A 20,613-nucleotide genomic window follows, 5' to 3' on the forward strand; every position below is an offset into this window, starting at 1 on the left:
GAGATAAGAGCAGGGTAAGTTAAGTAATGATTAGCAACTTTATCCTCAACTTTTAAACTGGAAGTGATCAGCAACTCCATAGTTCTGAATTGGTAGGACAGCAGGACACTGCAGCACAGTAAATATGCATGAGTGAAGATTTACTTGAAGTTTGGAAGAATCAAAGAATTATCCTCTATCTTCCATATTCCTGCACATTTTGTCTGTCTGATGCATGGAATAAAAACCAGAAGTTTTCGAGATCTAATTCAATAAAAGTTGAAAGACTGCCAAATAAAAAGATGTAGGTTTTTGAAAGACATGAATATTACATCTGATGTAGAGCTGCCTGCTCATTCACATCCCAGGCTGCTTTGATGTTGCCCTGCAGAAGGTAATCCTGGGTGAGGGATAGTCTGATAAAATAGACTGCCGGACTCTTAACCACCAAGCAGTTATAATCAATTAGCCTTGCATGTTCTTTGAGTTTTCCCTTTCAAAGCCTTGCTTCACTTGCAAGCCCCTGATTAAGCCACAACTGGAACCTTGCAGGAGAAATGTTACCTTGTAACTGGTAATAAGTTTGAAAAAGCCTCAACTATGGTGCAAAAAGACCTATTAGAGCAGAACATGTATTGCACACCTCCAGAGGGACCAATGGACAGACAAAATAAACTGTAATAGTTGATCAGTAACGTTTCCAAAGATATTTGCATTTTCCAAGAAATAAGCAGAATATCATGCAGATTGTTCTTCCAGGTATAAAATGATTAATTTCCAGACGAGTTACACATACTTTTTCTACTTAGTCCATGTGAAAGGCTATTATTTTTTAATTAAGTACTAATTTCCTGCTGTCTTATTCTATTTTTCACTGGGCAGCACGGTGGCACTGTGGTTAACACTGCTGCCTCACAGTGCCAGGGATCCAGGTTCAATTCCGGCCTTGAGTCATTGTCTGCGTGAAGTTTGCCTATTCTCCCGTGTCTGCGTGGGTTTCTTCTGGGTGCTCCAGTCTCCTCCCACACTCTAAAGATGTGCCGCTTAGGTGGATTCACTGTGCTAAATTGCCCCTTAATGCCCAAAGGTTAGAGGGGACTAGTGGGCTAAATATGTGGGGACAGGGGGATAGTGTGGGGCTGGGTCTGGGTAGAATGCTTTGTCAGAGAGTTGCTGCAGTCTTGATGGGCTGAATGGCCTCCTCTACGATTTGCTGTTCTGGTTGTAAACAGTAGATCCAAGATCATTTTTGCTATGCAAGTTCATGTTCCTATGAAATCCCCTCAGTGAGGCTGTATTTTGGAGATAGACGCAAAATGCTATCCAGCCAGCTGTGCTTTGTGAAGGCTGTTTACACTGATTTCTCTTCGGAAAGGGAATGACCAGCACACTGTCGGCTGCATTACATTTTGATGCTAACCCAGTTTTTATTAAACTGCCTTGCTTCAACCCTTCCCACATTCAACGCTTTCTGAAATGCTGCCTCTTCACTCACGCCTTTCATAATTCCTCTCCTTGCATTTAACTCCAGCCCAAACGTGTGAAGTGGTTTGGACATTTTATGCCTTAAAAGGAGCAACATAAATGTCATTTTGTTGCCGTTCTGGGTTAGAGAGGTGGGGGTGGATTCTCATGGAGTCGGGGAAACTCCACTGAGTTCAAAAGAGAAAATGCTGGAAAGTCTCAGCAGGTCTGGCAGCATCTCTAAGGAGAGAAAAGGGCTGACACTTTGAGATGACCCTTTGTCAAAGCGAAAAGGCATAGCAAGTGGGAGATATTTATACTGCAGCATGAGGGAATGAAAGATAAGTCATAGCCACAAAAACAAGGGGGAAAACTGTTAATGGCAGTCCATAGAGAGAATAAAAGGTGTAAATGGCCAAACGGAAGAGAAGTTGAAAACATAGGGTAAGCTGTGACAGATAAAGATGTGGGGGTAAGGGGGGAATGGGTTAGAAAAAGGGAAAGCAGACGAAGTTGCCAGGACCAGATTCTGGGAAACCAGAAAATAGTTGAGGCCAGAACGTTGTGTGATTTCAGGAAGAAATTAGATATAGTTCTTGGGGCTAAAGAGATCAAGGGATATGGAGGAAAAATGGGATCAGAATATTAAATTTGATGATCAGTCATGATCAAAATGAAGGCAGATCATGCTTGAAGGTCCAAATGGTCTATTCATGCTTCTTTTTCTACATTTCTAATCCCGGCCCCATTCCTGGGATTTCCAGTTTTCACCAATGTGAGTTAAGAATGTTCCGGGTCACGAGCCCACACCAGGCACTCTGAACCTGACCAGTTCCTTGTGGGGATAAGCCTGTCCTAATCTTCCACAATTTTCAGTAAGTTGGGCCAGTCTTTCAAAGAGTTGTGCTTTGCAGCATCTTCCAGGTGTCATGAATCATGAGCAAACTTTTTGAAAGGTAAGTTCAAAAGGTCCTAACCCTATCCCTCAAGCCCTCCACCCACCCCCTTTAATGCTTCTCATACCCTCCATGCCAAGCTACTCCTCTCCATTCATCCCAGATGTCATAGTTCCTTGCCAAGCCATGCCCAGTAACCCACAGTACACTCTGTATAGAGCCAATGAACCCCCTAATGACAAAAAGTTTTAGAGAAGAAATGTATTCATAACTGTCCACTGTCTTAACAAAAGACTCCCTTTTATTACAACCCAATAAAAGTGTCAATCATCCAAACTCTCTGAATGATTGATATGGAGAAAATGAGGGGCCATAGGAATGGATGGAGGGACATGAGGTGGCATGGATGGGACATGTAACATGGGGGTTGAGGGCCAGAGGGCCCTGCTACTTTTACTGTAACTAGGACAGAGTTCAGATGCACTGAGATGTGCCTTTTAAACAGCCTGCCTCAGCCCCCAACAGCCATTGCAGGGGCCTCCAAGCTCTTTTGAGAGACAGCAGGCCGGCATCCTGTTAGCACCACTCCACCAGTCCCCCCAACAAAAATCCTGCCTTTGATGGCATGGGTGATTCTGATGGGTGAGAGTGAGTAATGGGGGATTGTCCCAGAGCAGAGAAGGGGGCGTCAGGCCAAGAGGTAGGTTGGTGTTGGAGATGGGTTTGGTGGAAGGGTGATAGTGGGGACGGGTGAGGTCAGTGTAGAGGGTCCCATACAAGGCTGGGTCTGGGTGTTTAGAAGGGATTTTTTATTTCCCTTGTAACACTTTGAAAGTAATATCAGGATAAAACTGGTAGAGCCATCTGAAGTTAACAACTTTATTGTTTCTATCAGATGGTTCCCAGCCCAATGTAATTGCCCTGAGGAAGTTATCATTTCTGGGCAATTCCTAGGCAATCGCTCGCGTAGGAAGTATCTGGAGGGCACCTACCCCCGGATGTGATGCTGGAAGACCTGGAAGTTATGGGCTTATATTTATAAAAATACTAAAAAGTGCAGAAAAACTGTGGGTTGGGAATTATATTAGGTAGCTAAAAAAACTAGGAATAATTTGTATGCCCATTATTATTATTCTCACTGTTGCTGAGGTCAGTATTTCGCAGGAAAACTACATCTTTGAAAAATAACAGTAAACCATTTCTGTTTCCCAGGATCCTCCTTACTTTACGGTGCTACCAGGCTGGGAATATCGGCAGGAAGCGGGCCGAGAACTGGTCATTCCATGTGCTGCTGCAGGTGATCCATTCCCAGTAATCTCCTGGAGGAAGGTAACTGAACCTTAGCTTTTTTTTACCTAACACAGACTAAGCTGTCAGAGCTTGTCATTCCTCCATTTGTACAGTAGTTACAGAACACACAAGCAAGGCCATTAAGTTAGATGACTGAAAAAGCAAATCTTGTTTTTAAAATCTTAGACAATTCCGAATCTTTTAAAATTGATTGTTGGATCGCATCCCATATTCCTGTCCAAGTTTCTCTGAAAATTGCCAAACAGTGACGTTACTCAGGAACATCAATGCATCATAATGAATCATGTTGTGGAGAAGCTGGCGTTGGACTGGGATGCACACAGTAAGAAGTCTGACAACACCAGGTTAAAGTCTAACAGGTTTATTTGGAATCGCGAGCCTTCGGAGCACCGCTCCTTCATCAGGCGAACGAACCAGTCATCTACTGAAGGAGCAGTGCTCCGAAAGCTCATGATTCCATATAAACCTGTTGGACTTTAACCTGGTGTTGTGAGTCTTCATTATGAATCATATTAGCATCGGCCTCCTCTAATAACTTGTCCAGCTCATATTTTGAATGTTTGCAATGAACCCGCATCTGTTGTAGAAGCTAAATTGGAAGAACCTGATGGTTAAGTTGCACTTCATAAATTATCACTGATTGATTTGAGCTCCTTTTTGAATGAAGGTTTAAAAACAAACTCTTGTAAACAAAAGATATCATTGGAATGGAAAACAAGTCATATAACACATCATAACTTGATTGAAGGGATACATTTCACAGGCAGTGATTAGTTCTTCCATCTTGTGAATATAAATCTGCTTTTTCATGAATTTGAACAAAATGTGTCTCAGCCGTCCATGAATTTGGAAACTAGCAATAGTTACAGAGAGAGGAGATGGATGTCCTGGGAGTGTTTGCAATAACACCAGCTTTATTTGAGCAATAGACCAAAATTGTGGATTTCAAAGAAGGAGCAAGATGCAAACAAGAGGTGGAATTCCATTGTATAAACATTACACAGGAATATTTGCTGTGGTTTGCCCAAATGTTTGAACTCTTCTATTGTTAATGCCTTTAGATGGAGATGTGGCTGGATTCTTTGAGTTTTTTTAACTACCTGCCCCAAAAGAGGAAGTTCTTCCATGTGCCATCACAGTACACCAGAGTGTATTGAGTTCATTTCACAGCACCAGTTGGATTCATATGTTTGGGTATCTCACAGATAGATCTCTGCTCGCATCTCTCCATCTTAGATTTGCGATTGTTTAGGGACCACAAGTTCAGGAGCAGATACCCAACCCAAATTGGGCTGAAAGGAGTTATTTTCACAAAGATAGCCAAGAAAGAGACCATTCAACACCCAGAACTCTACATTCACTACTCCTTTCCCAGTGCATTGGGAAAATCAATCTGGATCAAAGGGCCTGTTTCCATGCTGTAAACCTCTGTGACTCCATAACTGCTGGAGCACAAAAGCTATGAAGGCACTTAATCATGATTTTCAAGTTTCTGATTTGAATGATAATCGAAAGATACATTTCAAAGAAAATAGTTTGATTAACTACATGGTTTTACCAAATAATTGAATGTATTTGATTCAGATTTTTTTTAAAAATCGATGCCCCAATCCTCAAATCTGCATAGATCTCAGTCAAGCAACTGTGCTAGTACAACTGGGAGGTACGATGACACTGTGGTTAACACTGCTGTCTCACAGTGCCAGGGAAATGGTATCAATTTTCCGGCTTGGGTCACTGTCTGTATGGAGTTTGCATGTTCTCCCCTGTGTCTCAGTGGATTTTCTCCAGCTGTTGCTGTTTCTGCCCACAGTCCGAAAGATGTGCTGGTTAGTTGCATTGGCCATGCTAAATGCTGCTGCAGTGCAACCAAACAGGTGCCAGAATGTATAAACGAGAGGATTTTCACAGTAACTTCATTGCAGTATTAATGTAAGCCCATTTGTGACACTAATTAAAAGACTTTAACCTTCCAAAATCCTTGGATAGAATGAAAAAGTCAACACAATCACTATTCCTCATGACTACCCAGAAGAAATGCTGCAAAGGCCAGGTGTCTGGGTGTCAGGGAAGGGCTCAATCAGACGAGACTTTGTGACCCACCATAATTGACAATCCTACAATGTAAAGGAAAGACTAAGGCCAGAATGTTACGGCCATTCACGCTGGTGGGATTTTCCCATTCCGCTGCAGTGAACAGAGATTTCGGCTGGATGCCAAATTCTCCAACCTCGCTGCAGCAGGATAGTGGCGTGAGCAGCCAGTAAAATCACGCCCTCACATTTATATGGCACTTTTCCTCCAGATGTCTCAAAGCGCTTTACAACCAATGAAGCGCTTTTTAATTTTTAGGCGCAGTCACTATTGTAATGTAGGAAACACAGCCACCAATTTGAACACAGCAAGATCCCACAAACAGCAATGAGATAGATGATTGTTTAGGGACCAACACAAATTCAGCTGAAAAATATAGAAAAATGATATAGCCAAGAGAGAGAGACAATTCAATGCCCATAAGTCTGCATCCATGACTCCTTTCCTAATGCTTTGGAGGTCACCTGCTTTAGGTGTTAGTTGAGGTACAAGTATTCACCAAGACACCGGGAGATTACCCCCGGCTCATCATCAAATGGCATGGTGCCATGGGCTCTTTATTGCTCATCCAAGAAGGCAAATGGGGCCTCAATTTAACATTTCCTCCAAAATCAGCATCTCTGAAAGAATGGCATTCTCACTACTACACTGACACATCAGCCTGGACTACGTACAAAAACTCACCACTCAATCATGGCACCATTGAGTGCTCAGCAAATCTGAAACTCAACAGCTCAAGCTGTTCAAGAAAGAAGGGAAAAGAATTATGAAGCATCAAAAACTAATTACAGCACAAGGAGCAGGCCATTCAGCCCCACTGCTGCATGCTGGTTTTAAGCTCTACATGAACCTCCTCCCACCCCTCTTCATCTAACCCCACCAACATATTCACATATCTTTCTATCCCTTTGACCCGTGTGCCGACCTAGCTTCCTGGGGCTGTCCTTTGAGGAGAAATTGAATAAACTGGGCCAACGTTCTCTGGAGTTCAAAAGAGTGAGAAGTGATCTGTGTGAAATTTCCGAAGGGACTTGACAGGGTAGGTGCTGGGAGAATGGGGAATCTGAAACTAAGGTTCACAATCTCAGAATAAAAGCTCGGCCATTTGAATGGAATAAGAAGACATTTTTTCACTAAAAAATTTGTAAATCTTTGGAATTAACTACCTTAGAGAACTATGGAAGCTCTATGGAATTGTGTACATTTAAGACAGAGATTGATCAATTTTTGTTCAGTAACAGGATTAGGGAACCTGGAGATAGCATGGGGAAAGTGGAATCAAAGTAGAAGATCAGCCATGATCTTATTGAAAGGCCAGAAGAACGTAAAGGCCTACTACTGCTCCTCTTTCTAGTGTTCTTACACTCATCTCGAAGCCATCCACCTAAAATAACAACAGGCTTAACTTACTAATTTAGGTTTAGAGGCCAAAACTTCTCCATGTTATATGACGGAGGTTATCCATTAAAGTTTTACGTTGATAGACAAGATGTTAGTTGTCAACTGCAGATAACTCCCAATGTTCTTTCCAAGAATTGGTGAGAATCAAGCTTAATAAGCAGAGAATGGTACATTCAATATTATGAGAGAACGAGTGCAAATTGTTCACCTCCGGGAGGGATCATTTTTCCGATTCATTAAAACCACTTTTCCATCAAATGTAAAGGGCTTCGGGGAATACGAGCAGATTGAAATTTCTCGTACCAAGAGTTGAAATGTGTCCTGGTTGTTTATACAATTACATGAATGCTTCCTGGCTGTAAATTACCCAAAAGAGATGTGTGATATTGTTTTCTGCATCCCCAGGAGGCCGGAGCATAATTACACACCACACGGTAGTTTATATTTTTACATCCTGATTTTTCCCTCTTCCCCCTCGGGTGATTTCCCAACCTGGCTTTGAATTCCAAGTGAGCTCAAGGCAGCTGCAAATCACTGCCTATTTAAAGGAAATAAAGAAAGCTACCCAAATGGCTCTTTTATGAAGGAGTTACAAAGGTGCAGACTGCAACAATGTAAAATGGAGACCAGCTTTGTAATCGGGGTTGTGAAAATTCGGAGGCATAATCTGAATGTCTGCCGGAGCCCATCTGCCGGTTCATCTGCCTCAGAAAGCAGAAAGTCATTGAGACTTCGACATTTGTTGAGATTTAAGATGCTTATCAGTTCTGCTCGGGATGCAGGTCTGATTCTCTTGCTGGCGTTGGTGGGTTTGGATCTACTTTGACTGTTCCTGCCTCTGAGCGATCAGCACACACAACTGGGATGAAATTGTGGCTTTCTACTTCTAGTCCAATGCCCTCCTTCTACTGTGCAGTTCCCAGTGGTCTGCTGTCTTCATTCTTGATCTAAGGTCTAAAACACCAGCAAGGCCAGTTCCACAGAGATCAAAGTGCCCCGATCTCAATGCTAAAATACAGAACTCCCTCCCCTCCAACGGATATCAGCCTTCACCCCACCTCCCCCACACCCCCCTCCCCCATCTAATATCACCAGCAATCTTCCCACATCCACCCCTCCCCCACCATCATCGCCTGGCCCTGGTCTCACCCCGGCTCCTGGGCTCGCCAACCTGGCAACACCTTATACATACATGAAACCTGCCACATCTCTGGCTGTTTACAGTTAATTCATCAATCCGTAACATTAATTTTATTTCTGTCTCCACAGATATTGCCAGAAGTGCTGAGTGTTTCCATGTCTTTATTTAACTAACAGCACATTTTCCATTCGTCCTCTCAGGTAGACGTGCGACATTATTTGGAGAAGTGTTGGGATTTCACCTGGTTTCATGACCAACATTTATCCCTCAATCAACACTAAAATACAATTGACCTGGTCATTTGTCTCATTATTGTATGTGGGATCTCACACCGCATAAATTGGCCACTGTTTTCACCTGACTGTATACCAGAAATATTTGTCTTTCCGGGACACCCTGATGCGCCAGTCACTTTTCTCTTTCAAGTGTACAACTGCATAATTATAAAACATAAACTGAATGGAAACTCATGTGAGCGTGCATGAAGAACTGAGAAACCCGGGGGTTTTCAGACTGACCTGATATGTGTGTGTTTGGTTTGTTGACTCTTTAAAGGTAGGGAAGCCCAGTAAAAGCAAGCACAACATCCTTCCAAGTGGCAGCTTGCAATTCAAAGCTCTCAGCAAAGAGGACCACGGACAATGGGAATGTGTCGCTACTAATGTTGTCACAAGCATCACTGCCAGCACACATCTCACTGTAATCGGTAGGTACAACGAGTTATGACCTGACTGCGATCTACATATTTATTTCACATATATCACAAGGCACAGAGCTATTGCACTTGATTTCATAAGTTGGAGAACTCTGACTATATGAATAACTGTGTATGTAATTAGTCATGGCAAAAATACTAATTAAATTCGGGTGCTAGGGCCAATTTAATAGGTCCTGTTAGTAAACTGGGTATATTCTAATGTATTGCTGTTAATCTTTTAGATCTTGCTTTCCTACTTATTGTACTTGGATTTGAGGAAACCAAAATGCTTTATTGAAAAACCAAAATTCACTTATTCCTTTTACCATTTTTGGGATCTCTGACACGCAATACAATTGCTAGTAAATGTTTTACTTTCTCCTCAATGTCTAGCTCCCTGTCTGCCGGGTATTTGCTTCTACTTAAACGTCGTGCATCTCCATGCCTTCCGCTTGTCTCAGTTTTAGAATGTTTGTAATTTGAAAAGAACTTGCATTTATATAGCATCTTTAACAGAGTAATACGTCCCAAGGCAAAAGGCAGGAGTGCATTCTGACAAATATCGACACTGAAACAAAGTTTGGGATCAGTGACCGGAAGTTTGGTGAAAGAGAGAGGTATTAAAGTGCTCCTTTAAGGAGAAGCATGCCGTGAAGAGGTTTACAAAGGGAAAGTCAGAACTGTCCCTTCAAGCTCCAACACCGCTGCCAGGGAGGACAGAGAATTTGGTGCTCAGTTAAATCTCCGTACACTGCAGCGGGACCAAAAAATCCTGCTGTCGCGAACAGCCGAAAAGTTCCAGCCATACTCTTTTCCATTTTGCACAATGAGCACCTCTGCAGAATCTCAGTGGTAATGTTGTCAAATTGATGCAATTTGCGCCACACCTTCCATGTGAAAGAAAAGAACCATGAAAATTAATCTGAAATTTATTGGTCCATTGCGGGCCCCCAGATCTAACTTTAAGGAAGGGTAACTATTTTGAATAAATGTAATAATTGATATGCTGAATATGTATAATTTAGATGCAAACTGTCAGTTTTTTGTTTTTGTGAAATGTAATGGAGGTTCAGCTCCCACTCAACTAATGACATTGAGTACAAAAAAAATTCAGTTACTGGGAGAGCAAAGACCTAGTGGTATTATCCCAGAAACTCAATAATGTTCTGGGTTCGAATCCCGCCATGGCAGGTGGTGGAATTTGAATTCAATAAAAACAAATCTGGAACTAAAAATTTACTGATGACTATGAAACCATTGTCGATTGTTGTAAAAACCCATCTGGTTCACTAATGTCCATTAGAGAAGGAAATATGCTGTCCTTACCTGGTCTGGCCTACATGTGACATAATGTGGAGATGCATGTGACATCCAGAGCCACAGTGGTTGACTCTCAACTGCCCTCTGAAGAAGGGCAACTAGGGATGGGCAATAAATGCTGACCAGCCAGCAATGCCAATGTCCTAAAAAGAATGATAGAGAAATGGAGAACCTTGATTATGGATTTGAATGGGAATGACAATCATGGTTCAGACTCATTGCTGGAAAAATATTCCATTAGAAACATTTGAGCTTAAAATTAATATAATCTTTTTAAAAGGATAACTGGTGCAAGCAGTTTGATAATCATACTCCTTACTGAACCCATGCTGCAGTTTTTAAATATGAAAAAAATGCAATTTGAGTTAATAAGTATTCAAAAAAAATTAATTATAGGCCATTTTTGAATTAATGTTATAGTATGGTTCGCTCATTGCAACATACCTTTACCAAAGCAGTGAGTATTACTTTTAAATGTTTTATTCAACAAAATTACTGAACTCATTTTTTATTTGACTTCATTACAAGATTATTTTTGCGGTGGCACAGTGGTTAGCACTGCTGCCTCACAACGCCAAGGACCCAGGTTCAATTCCCGGCTTGGGTCACTGTCTGCAAGTTCTCCCTGTGTCTGCGTGGATTTCCTCCATGTGCTCCGATTTCTTCCCACAGTCTGAAAGACGTGCTGGTTGGGTGCATTGGCTATGCTAAATTCTTCCTCAGTGTACCCGAACAGGTGCCGGACTGTGGCAAGTAGGGGATTTTCACAATAAGTTCGTTGCAGTGTTAATGTAAGCCTACTTACGACACAAATAAATATTTCAAACTTTTTTCATAAATATGATAAATTCAAGTGCAAATTTGCCAATAACTATGTTTGATTATTTTCCCTTTCTTACTAATATCTAACTATGGGAAAAAAAATTCAAATTATTTTGAATTACTGAATCTCATTTTCTCTTCAAATTTAACATTCTTCAAATTTAATTCTGAGAGGTGGTGGGTACAAAAGCAATGATGCTTCCCTGACATGCACACAGGCAAAGCTATTATAAGAAAAGCAGCACAACCGTTGCAGTCTGGAAGTTAATTCTCAGATTAAATGCCCTTCTTATTATGTTGAACATTTGTCTGGTTCTCAATGACCAAAATGTTACAGTAGATTACTGTATTTAAAGCCATTCTTGAATGACTTTACTCAGGAAAGTAAGGTTGTTGTGAATGTGGTGCCTGTCTCTTTAAGAAAGTACAGCACAAGTGAGTCAGCTGATTTGAGGGACCAATGGGAACTGAGAGTGAGTGATCACTCTAGATGGTGGCATCCTCTCTTGGGCAGAATGAACTAGCAGCCTTGTGCTTAACATCATAAAGACTGAGTCCTGACTCCAGAGCAGCCTGGAATTGCAACCAGGTGACACGGTGGCACAGTGATTAGCACTGCTGCCTCACAGCGCCAAGGACCCAAGTTCGATTCCCGGCTTGGGTCACTGTCTGCACGGACTCTGCATGTTCTCCCTGTGTCTGCTTGGGTTTCCTCTGGATGCTCCGGTTTCCTCCCACAGTCTGAAAGACGTGCTGGTTAGCTGCATTGTCCATGCTATATTCTCCCTCAGTGTACCCGAACAGGGGCCGGAGTGTGGCAAGTAGGAGATTTTCACAGTAACTTCATTGCAATGTTAATGTAAGCCTACTTGCGACACTAACGTATTAACTTCAAAAATCCAACTCCTGTACCAGGTTTCTCTTATCAATAAATAAATGCCTTTTGGTCCTATTCCTATTCTTTGTTTCATTCTCTGGCCTCCCCTCAGTGTTCTTCTCAACAGCAGGAAGCAAAGCTCTATTTGCTGGTGGAAGGATCTTCTGGTCCCACTGCTATTAATAGGAATTTCCATTGAACCCATCCAACACCACTGGGAAACCCACTGCAGGAGGTGTGCTGCCAGCCAAGCCAGAGAAACCCCCTGGCATGAACTGCTCATATTTTTTGTCATCAGATAATGCAAAATGATACTTTTTTGATATTTCCAGAGTCAAATGCCAGTGATGTACGAAGTTCTGAGCACAGCTGATGTTACTATTGGGGTATTCCAAAACGCAGCAGGAAATTCTACAATGTCTGTTCTTAACTGTCTTTTTACAATTTGTATAAAATGACGAAAGATGTGAAGACCAGATTCTTTTCAGAGAATTTTAAACAAAATAAATGTTTGTTCGACAGTAAAACACACAATAAGAAAGTCAATTGAAATACAATTAACTAAATTCATGGCTATCCTCAATATCTTTAAATCTACCCAGATCCAAATCCTCTATTTTGCCAGTCTCAGAGCTAAACCGCCCCAAACAACATCCCATAAGTTTTAAAAACTAGAAGCAAATTCTAGCAATAGTTACCACACTAGGCACCTCCATCTTCTGGTTTTGTGTACAAGCTGAAATAGAAACAATTGGTTTCTCATCATGGGCTTCCTCCAGACAGAACTTGATAGGAGTGAACACAGCTTTCTGCTGTTTTGTGATTTATCTACACAATGTGGGCATCACAGGTTAGACCAGCATTTATTGCCCATCACTTGTTGGCCTTGAAAAGGTGATGTTGAGCTGCCTTCTTCGCTGCAGTACCCAAGGTGTAGATGCATCCACAGTGTTGTTTGGGAGGGAATTCCATGATTTTGACCCAGTGGCAGTGAAGGAACTTATTTCCAAGTCGGGATGGCAAGTGACTTGGAGGGAAACTTCAAAGTGGTGGTGTTTCCAGTTATCTGCTGCCCTTCTCTTTGTAGATGATAATGGTTGTGGGTTTGGAAGGTGGGGGCTGCCATCTCCCTGCCGAGTGTGAATGGCCTTTGATATACTAGATGAGATTTTCTGTGTCCTCCACCACCCACTGTGGAGTGTTTTCTGGTGGCAGCGATGACCTTCCATTGGTCAGCGATGGGATCTTCCTGAGTTGCCACTGTCAAAGGGTTTTCCCATTGTCAGTACTCTCCACCACTGGGGAACCCATGGCTGGATCTCACTACTGGGGGGAACCAGAAGATCCCACTAAGCGAATGGCCAGAAAATTTTGGCCATTGTCTTTCTTCCTGACCTTCCCTTATCTGAATTAATCTCCTCAGAAGTTAGCCATGATTACCTTTCATACTGAAGCGCACATCTTTTAGAATATAAATCTGAAATCTATCCCAATCCTCCATTGTTACCAAACTTGCCTCAGGTAAACACCTGTTCCCAGTTTGGCCATGCTAATCAGTACCATTAAGTCCTAATTCTATCAGTTCAAACAATTTGCGTGTGATCTTTTCACCCATTCACACTACGCACCCACTGCAGCGAAGATGGAAGTTTTGGCAAGAAGCCAAATTTCTGTTCACTGCAGTAGGATGGGAAAATCCCGCTGGCGTGAATGAGCCAGAAAATTCCAGCTTTTGTCTCTTCCCCATTTTACAAAAAAAAGGCTTGTTTTCCCTTTGGACAGTCAACCAGAACACATTCCCAATTATTGGATTTCTTATTTTTCCACTTAATCACAATATCCTAACATTTGTTACAGATGCATTACATCCTGTGGCAACAAAACTATATCCTTGGAAGAAATGACCATTTTCATTAATTTTTTTCTGGAGGAAATGCAAATTTGGGACAGTTAATATTTAGCGGGCAAGCGATTTCATCAAAAGCTGTCTATTTAAAATATTCCTTTAGCCTATTCAGTTGTAATTGCAAAATAGCAAAGGATATTTTAATTAATCAATTTAATATTGTACAATATCTCATTAACAAATCAAGTGGTTTACAATTTCTATTGTCAGGCAATGGAAAATGCCAATTTTAGAGAATACAAAAGCGCTAATTAATAGATTAAAAATGACAACTCGTTAGCTGGAGAAATGAAGCTGGAGAAATGAAGATCTTTGGCGTGTTTAATGGAAGTTATCCACCCTGTGAACTTAATGAGCTTTAAGCAGGATGATTTGTATATCTATCTGCTTTCAAATGCCATCACTGCATGAGGAATCTTTCGCCAATACCTCATTAATAAAGCCAAGTGTGTGCCAGAGTATATCTGTGATGGAGCGAATGTTGTCCATTTACGTAACAGTCTTACTTTAGCAAGCAAGGGTGGCACAGTGGTTAGCACTGCTGCCTCACAGCGCCAGGGACCCAGGTTCAATTCCAGCCTTAGGTGACTGTCTGTGTGCAGTTTGTATGTTCTCCCACTGTCTGCATGGGTTTCCTCTGGGTGCTCCAGTTTCCTCCCACAGTCCAAAGATGTGCAGGTTAGGTTGTTTGGCCATATTAAAAATTGACCCTACTGTCAGGGAGATTAGCAGGGTAAATATGTGGGGTTATGGGGATAGGACCTGGGTGGGATTGTTGTCAGTGCAGCCTTGATGGGCTGAATGGCCTCCTTCTGTGCTGTAGGGATAGTGTGATAATACTGCCTTAGGAAACCAGTAAGACAGTATGCCTTTCTCCAGAGACCAAGAGAAGCAGTTTACAAAGCAAACCACCACTAGAATAGAAGCCAGTGCTGTTGCCTGACTGAGCCTGCCATTTTTGTCCCAGCCAGTCCTCAGCTCAGGGTCATCCTAACATTGTTGACCTGTGTGATCCTTCCCACCATGTCAGGTGGAGATCCTCAGCCAAAATGGTAAAGTGGAACGTGTGACTTCAAGCAGTGGGACACAGTCCTTTGGTGTTTCTGCTGCTTTCTGAATGTATCAGGCAGATCCTGCACAATAGGAAGTGACCATGCTGCAGAACGACTTTCACTGGAAGAAGGTCTGCGGTAGAAAACGGAGCATTTGCACCTCAGTATTATATATGTGCAACATGCAGCCTGATGATGTTCGTATCACGCTGCTACCAGTCCAGTGTAAGGAAGGTACCTGGTTTCAGGCGACAAGAAGCTTTTAATCTCCCCACCAGCCCCTTGGTGATAAAGTGTGAGGATTTCCAGGTTATGGTCAAGTCATCAGCACTCTGTAGTGGTGTAAATACTGCATTCTGTGGATTGCTGCTTACCGTGAACTGACCAGAGTCAATCCAAATGCCCTTGAATGTCCCTGAAATTACACACATTGAATAATCAAACATCAATTAGTGCTAGTTTCTGAAAGCTCAGTGCCCCATATGTAGTTGGATGTGAGAATATAAGTAATCCTCAGTAACCATTAGCAACATATGAAAATACAGCCTAATTATTATTCATCTGTCGGTGTACAATTATAGTGCTTTGATTGGATATCACACCTACAGGAGGTGACCAGAATCTACCTTGTTCTTAACTCTGATTTTCTTTTCTCCGATGACATTTGATATTATTGTAGTTATTTCCCAACAGAAAGTGAGAAATTCTTCTCAGAGTGCCTTGAATGGCTGCTCAAGCTTTCAAAAATCATCTGTGGAGTCTGTCCTAAGATGTGCACTGTGTCTGTGTATATGTGTCTGTGTGTGCATGTGTGTGCACGCATGTGTGTGTCTATGTGTGTGTAATCATGTGTGTGTTTGTATGGATAGGTGTGTGAGTGTGTGTGATTTGATTTGACTTATTGTCATATGTACTGGGACACAGAGAGAAGTATTATTTCATGCGCGCTACACCACCAAAACATACTATTTTACATTGGGGAAAAGGGAAAAGATAGGGTGCGGAATATAGTGCTGCAGTTACAAATAGATGAAAAGTGAAAGATCAACGTAATATTTGATAGGATCCTCAAAAGACTGATAACAGTAGGGAAGAAGTTGTTCTTGAGTCTGTTGGTGTGTATGTGCCTAGGTGTATGTGTGTGTGCATCCCTGTGTGCATGTCAGTGTATGCATATGTGTGTGCCTTGTATGTATGTGTGCATATATGTGTGTACATGTATGTTTGTGTGTGTTAAAATACATGCAATTTACATTGCTGCATTGATTTAAGATGAACAGTATCAGCCTTATCAATATTATCCCAGCTGTGTTTAACATAACACCATGTTTCCAGATAATGTCGGCAAAAATCCAGATGAAGCAATTCCAGGATCTCAAATTTACATCAGGAATTTCTTTTTGAAGGCAAACAATTCCTTAATTTACTTCAACAGCCATCAAAAATACCTCGGGGGTCCCTAAAAAACCGACATCCCACAACACTGGAATCTCAAAGGCGCAGGGCTAATGTTCAAAATGACACCTGACTCCCAGAGTCCCTAAAACACTATCAACAGATTAGTGAGTGGCTTTCTTCTGTCCTGTATTATTCTATGAAATTGAGTCAGATGATTGCTTTGCCAGCAAGAGGCAGGACGTGCACATTTAATTACATACAACAGGAACTCAAATTTTAATTCCAAAAGGACTGTAGGTGAACGAATTGTGTAAGAAATTGAAAGATATTTTTGGTTGTGCAGGGTCTTCAGCATCTAGGTAAACTATTAGAAGATTGTTAGTGTGGGGGCTTAATTCTTCTCTGCGTAGCTTCTACCGCATTCGTTAATTTGTTCACATTAAATCCTTATCTGCATTAATTTAACAGTCATTATTATGTGTGGAAAATAACATGAACATATTAACTAATGCGCTAAAAATAGAGCGCAAAAGAAATTAAACCCCAGTGTGTCTCATTTTCCCCTGTTCTGCGGATCTATAATAATAAAATCCAACGGTGAACCTTTCAATTTAACAAGCAGCTCTTTTGTGTTGATATAAATCCACTTTTCACTCAATGTCTAGAAGTATAAGTGTCAGTCGTAGCTCAGTTGGCAGCAACGCTAGTCTGTGAGTCAGAAGGTTGTGAATTCAGGTCTCCGACCAGAGAATTAAGCACAAGAATCCAGGCTGACATTCCTGCACTGTGCTGCAGGAAAGCGTACCGTCAGCACTGCACTGTCCCTCAGATGGGACATTAAACCATGATCCCATCTGCTCTCTCAAGTGGATATAAAACATCCCAAATACTGTTTCAAAAATGAGGTGGGGGCCATCCTATTGGCTGCTGCTTTTCCTACAACACAGCGGTGACTATGGGTGAGATTTTCTGGCCTCCCAGCCGTGTGTTTCCCGCCAGCAGGAAGTTACGCCTTGTTTCTTTTGTCCCCCTGCTGTTAATAGGAATTCCCGTTGATGTTAACCCCCCCACCCTCCCCCGCCGCCAACGGGAAACCCGCAAATGTGGGTGCGCCAGTGGAAATGGATAATCCCATTATTGTAAGCGGCCGGAGAATTTCGGTTCATGTTTCAAATGTGCTTCATTGATTGCAAAGGCACTTGCAGGCCTAATAGGCAGTATATAAATGCAAGTCTTTTTTAATTAAAAAAAGCTTCATTTGCTTCGCAAAGTCGACATTTATGGTTTTCATTTGAAATCAATTTTTTTTACAAGCCATTTTTAAATTCGTACTGTCGCTGACTGTTCCTCTCTCGAAAGCTGTCCATGCATCGGAGCCAACATGGGGTGGAATGTTTAGTTTCTGTGCTATATGCTATGAAGTCAGAAACCCCCCTTTTTGTGAAACAGATTTATAATATTGTTACTTTCACACAGAGGAAATCATCCCCATCACATTACTGGTGTTGATAGATGGCATCATCAGAACTTCACAAAGGGAAAATTTAATTTAGCGAGAAAATAAATCCTGATTCCACGTAGAGACAGCCTTCAATATCTTTGAGTTAGAAGCCCTGAAGTGTGTCAGTCACAGTGGATTGAGTGTCCTTCACACTCTCCTTGATCTGCTGGCTATCAGAGCAGCTGAGCACAGTCTGGGTCTGGGTCTCTGTTGAAGAGGTATTTGTGCTTACATTTGTTTTAAATGATTCCTTTCTGGTAACCAGTCGGATTCTTACTGTTATGGCCCTGTTAGCGCTGGAATGTCAATGCATGATTGGGGCTCTTTATTTCTTGCTAAATGTACGGCGCTAGCTGGAGAAATGGCCAGTTACTTTTTGATAACAGCCCACCCCATGTCAGAGACTTTTGGATTCGGACCAATCATCATCTATGTGGGCTTTATGAGGAAAGTGACTTCCATAGCAAAGGCTTTCAGTTTAATTTCACACTCGACTGAATGTTACCTCCACACTTCCTCTCATTTGTCAAGGTTACATTCTGTCACCATTTCTTCAGTTGGCCACTTGAATTTAGATGAGGGTTTCTACCTATCAGGAATTACATTTCCTTCTTGTTATTCTGCTCCCATAGAGTTCAAGTGTAGAGTGATTTAGCATATGGAAATATTAAGACTTGTTTTGTGTGTCGATTGGTACATTTGCCGAATTAATTTACTTGCTGAGCTATAACCGTATCATCTCCTTGGGTTTACAGACTGCAGTGTTTTGCATCGACTACACCCTGAGTATAATAATCTTCAGGCGAGAGCGTGCGCTAAAGCCCAGGGTGATTTTTAACAAGAAATCTGCAGTTGTGAATATATAAAAGCTCTGAATCTATATTGAGATTTTTATTCCTTTCTGGTGTTGGCATTGATGGTTTTTGGCAACTCAGTCAGTAACTGGGTACCAGACCGGTGTGAAGGAAGTTGTGGTATCATTTCCTGTTTGATAGTAGGTGGCCGAAAGTTGAAATTGAGGGTCTTTACGATTGAATTGTTTTCTTTTTACTCTAATACTTTAAGAATTCACAGAATCGCAGAATACTACAGTACTGAAGAGGCCCTTCGGCCCATCGGGTCTGCACCGATGCATGAAATGCCCTCACCTGCCCACCTAATCCCACTTGGCCCATAGCCTCGAATATTATGGAGTGCCAAGTACTCATCCAGATACTTTTTAAAGGATGTGAGGCATCCCGCCTCCACCACCCTCCCAGGCAGCGCATTCCTGACTGTCACTACCCTCCTGAGTAAAAATGTTTTTCCTTAAATCCCCCCTAAACCTCCCACCCCTCACTTTTAACTTGTGTCCCCTCATAACTGACCTTTCAGTGAAGGGGAACAGCTGCTCCCTGTCCACCCTCTCCATGTCGCTCATAATCTTGTACACCTCAGTCAGGTTGCCCTCAGTCTTCTCTGGTCCAACGAAGACAACCCAAGCCTATCCAACCTCTCTTCATAACTTAAATGTTCCATCCCAGGCAGCATCCTGGTAAATCTCCTCTGCAACCTCCTCCAGCGAATTGTTTCAAGGGCTGAAACCAGAAAATCCCACTGGTGAAACCAGCTGGAAAATTCCGTCCAGCATTTTTAAATATCAGTTTTATTCATGCCGTATCTAGAGCAGACATTGATTACTTGGAAAAACCCCTTGGGAATTCTGCTGAACAATGGTGGTGATAAATCCTATTTATTTACACAGCAAGATTGTCCTGAGAAAGGGCTCACTTCAGCACAAACACTAACATGAAAATACAGACTCTAGTCATTGTAGGATTTACTGTGTCTTCACTCACTATTCCCAAAGGTGCTATTTAAGGTACACAGCCAAGAACTGACCACAGGTATCAAATTTACCCGACGTAGATCCTCAGTGAATGAAAACATCTGGCAGACCAGTGTTGTAGATGCGAAGACATGGGGCTGGATTTAATTGCTGTAGTTTACTGACTGCAAAGCCAGTGGCAACCTTGCTGCAATCATTTCCAAGAGCTTCAGTGTGTTTTAAATCACAACCTAAATCACCAGGGTCCCCAGGGACTTCAGAGCGAGGACTGTCCCGCCTTCATGAGCTTCCAGCCAACCAGTCAGATGGCCAGCAGCTCTTCAGACCCAGCAGCGCCACCCGGAGTGGTGGCCACTGCTGGGACTGCAGGAGGCCTGGGAGGAGGATCGGTGCCAGAGGACCAAGACCCGATTAGATGGGGGGACTTGCTGGGGCCAATCTGAGAGGTGCCAAGCAGGGGTTCAGGGGCAGGGGCTCTTCCTGCAGAGGCAGCCCTTGCGACTAATGGGGCCCTCCACTGAGCGCAGTAAGTTCACACAGGCGGAACCCCCCCTCCCCCCAGGCAACAAACCTGTTAGTTGGGGTAGATTGCCAGGTGAAGGTGCCTCTCCTCATGCCCCACAGGAGGAATAGTCAAAATGTTTGCACTGAACTGAACTGAAGGTGGAATAGCAATGGGGGAAGGTGGGGGGACGGGTTGCAGGAGTGCGGGGAGCTCATAAATGATCTTACTTGGCCTGGGGATGGGCAAGGTCAGGCACATCAGCCACAGAGGCCTGTGAAGAGAATGGAAATGTGAAAAATAACTAAAATTACTGTTCAATTTAAAAGATATTCCACTAACCAAAGGATTCCTCCTAATGCATGATTTGCTCCCACTTTTTGATATAGAATCACTACAGTGCAGAAGGAGGCTATTTGGCCTT

General features: G+C 42.4%; 1 protein-coding gene across 1 annotated transcript in view; it reads left to right on the forward strand.

Annotated features, from left to right (window-relative positions):
• The window catches only part of igsf9bb (immunoglobulin superfamily, member 9Bb), a 660,581-nt gene that overhangs the window by 546,406 nt on the left and 93,562 nt on the right, over positions 1–20,613 (forward strand). The window contains exons 10-11 of the mRNA XM_080214744.1: positions 3,552–3,668; positions 8,842–8,992. Of these exons, the coding sequence (XP_080070870.1) occupies positions 3,552–3,668; positions 8,842–8,992 (268 nt within the window). The remainder of the gene's footprint in view (positions 1–3,551; positions 3,669–8,841; positions 8,993–20,613) is intronic.

This window comes from Carcharhinus amblyrhynchos, chromosome 29 (genome assembly GCF_965287045.1).
Source record: "Carcharhinus amblyrhynchos chromosome 29, sCarAmb.v2.hapA, whole genome shotgun sequence".
NCBI classification, from domain to species: domain Eukaryota; kingdom Metazoa; phylum Chordata; class Chondrichthyes; order Carcharhiniformes; family Carcharhinidae; genus Carcharhinus; species Carcharhinus amblyrhynchos.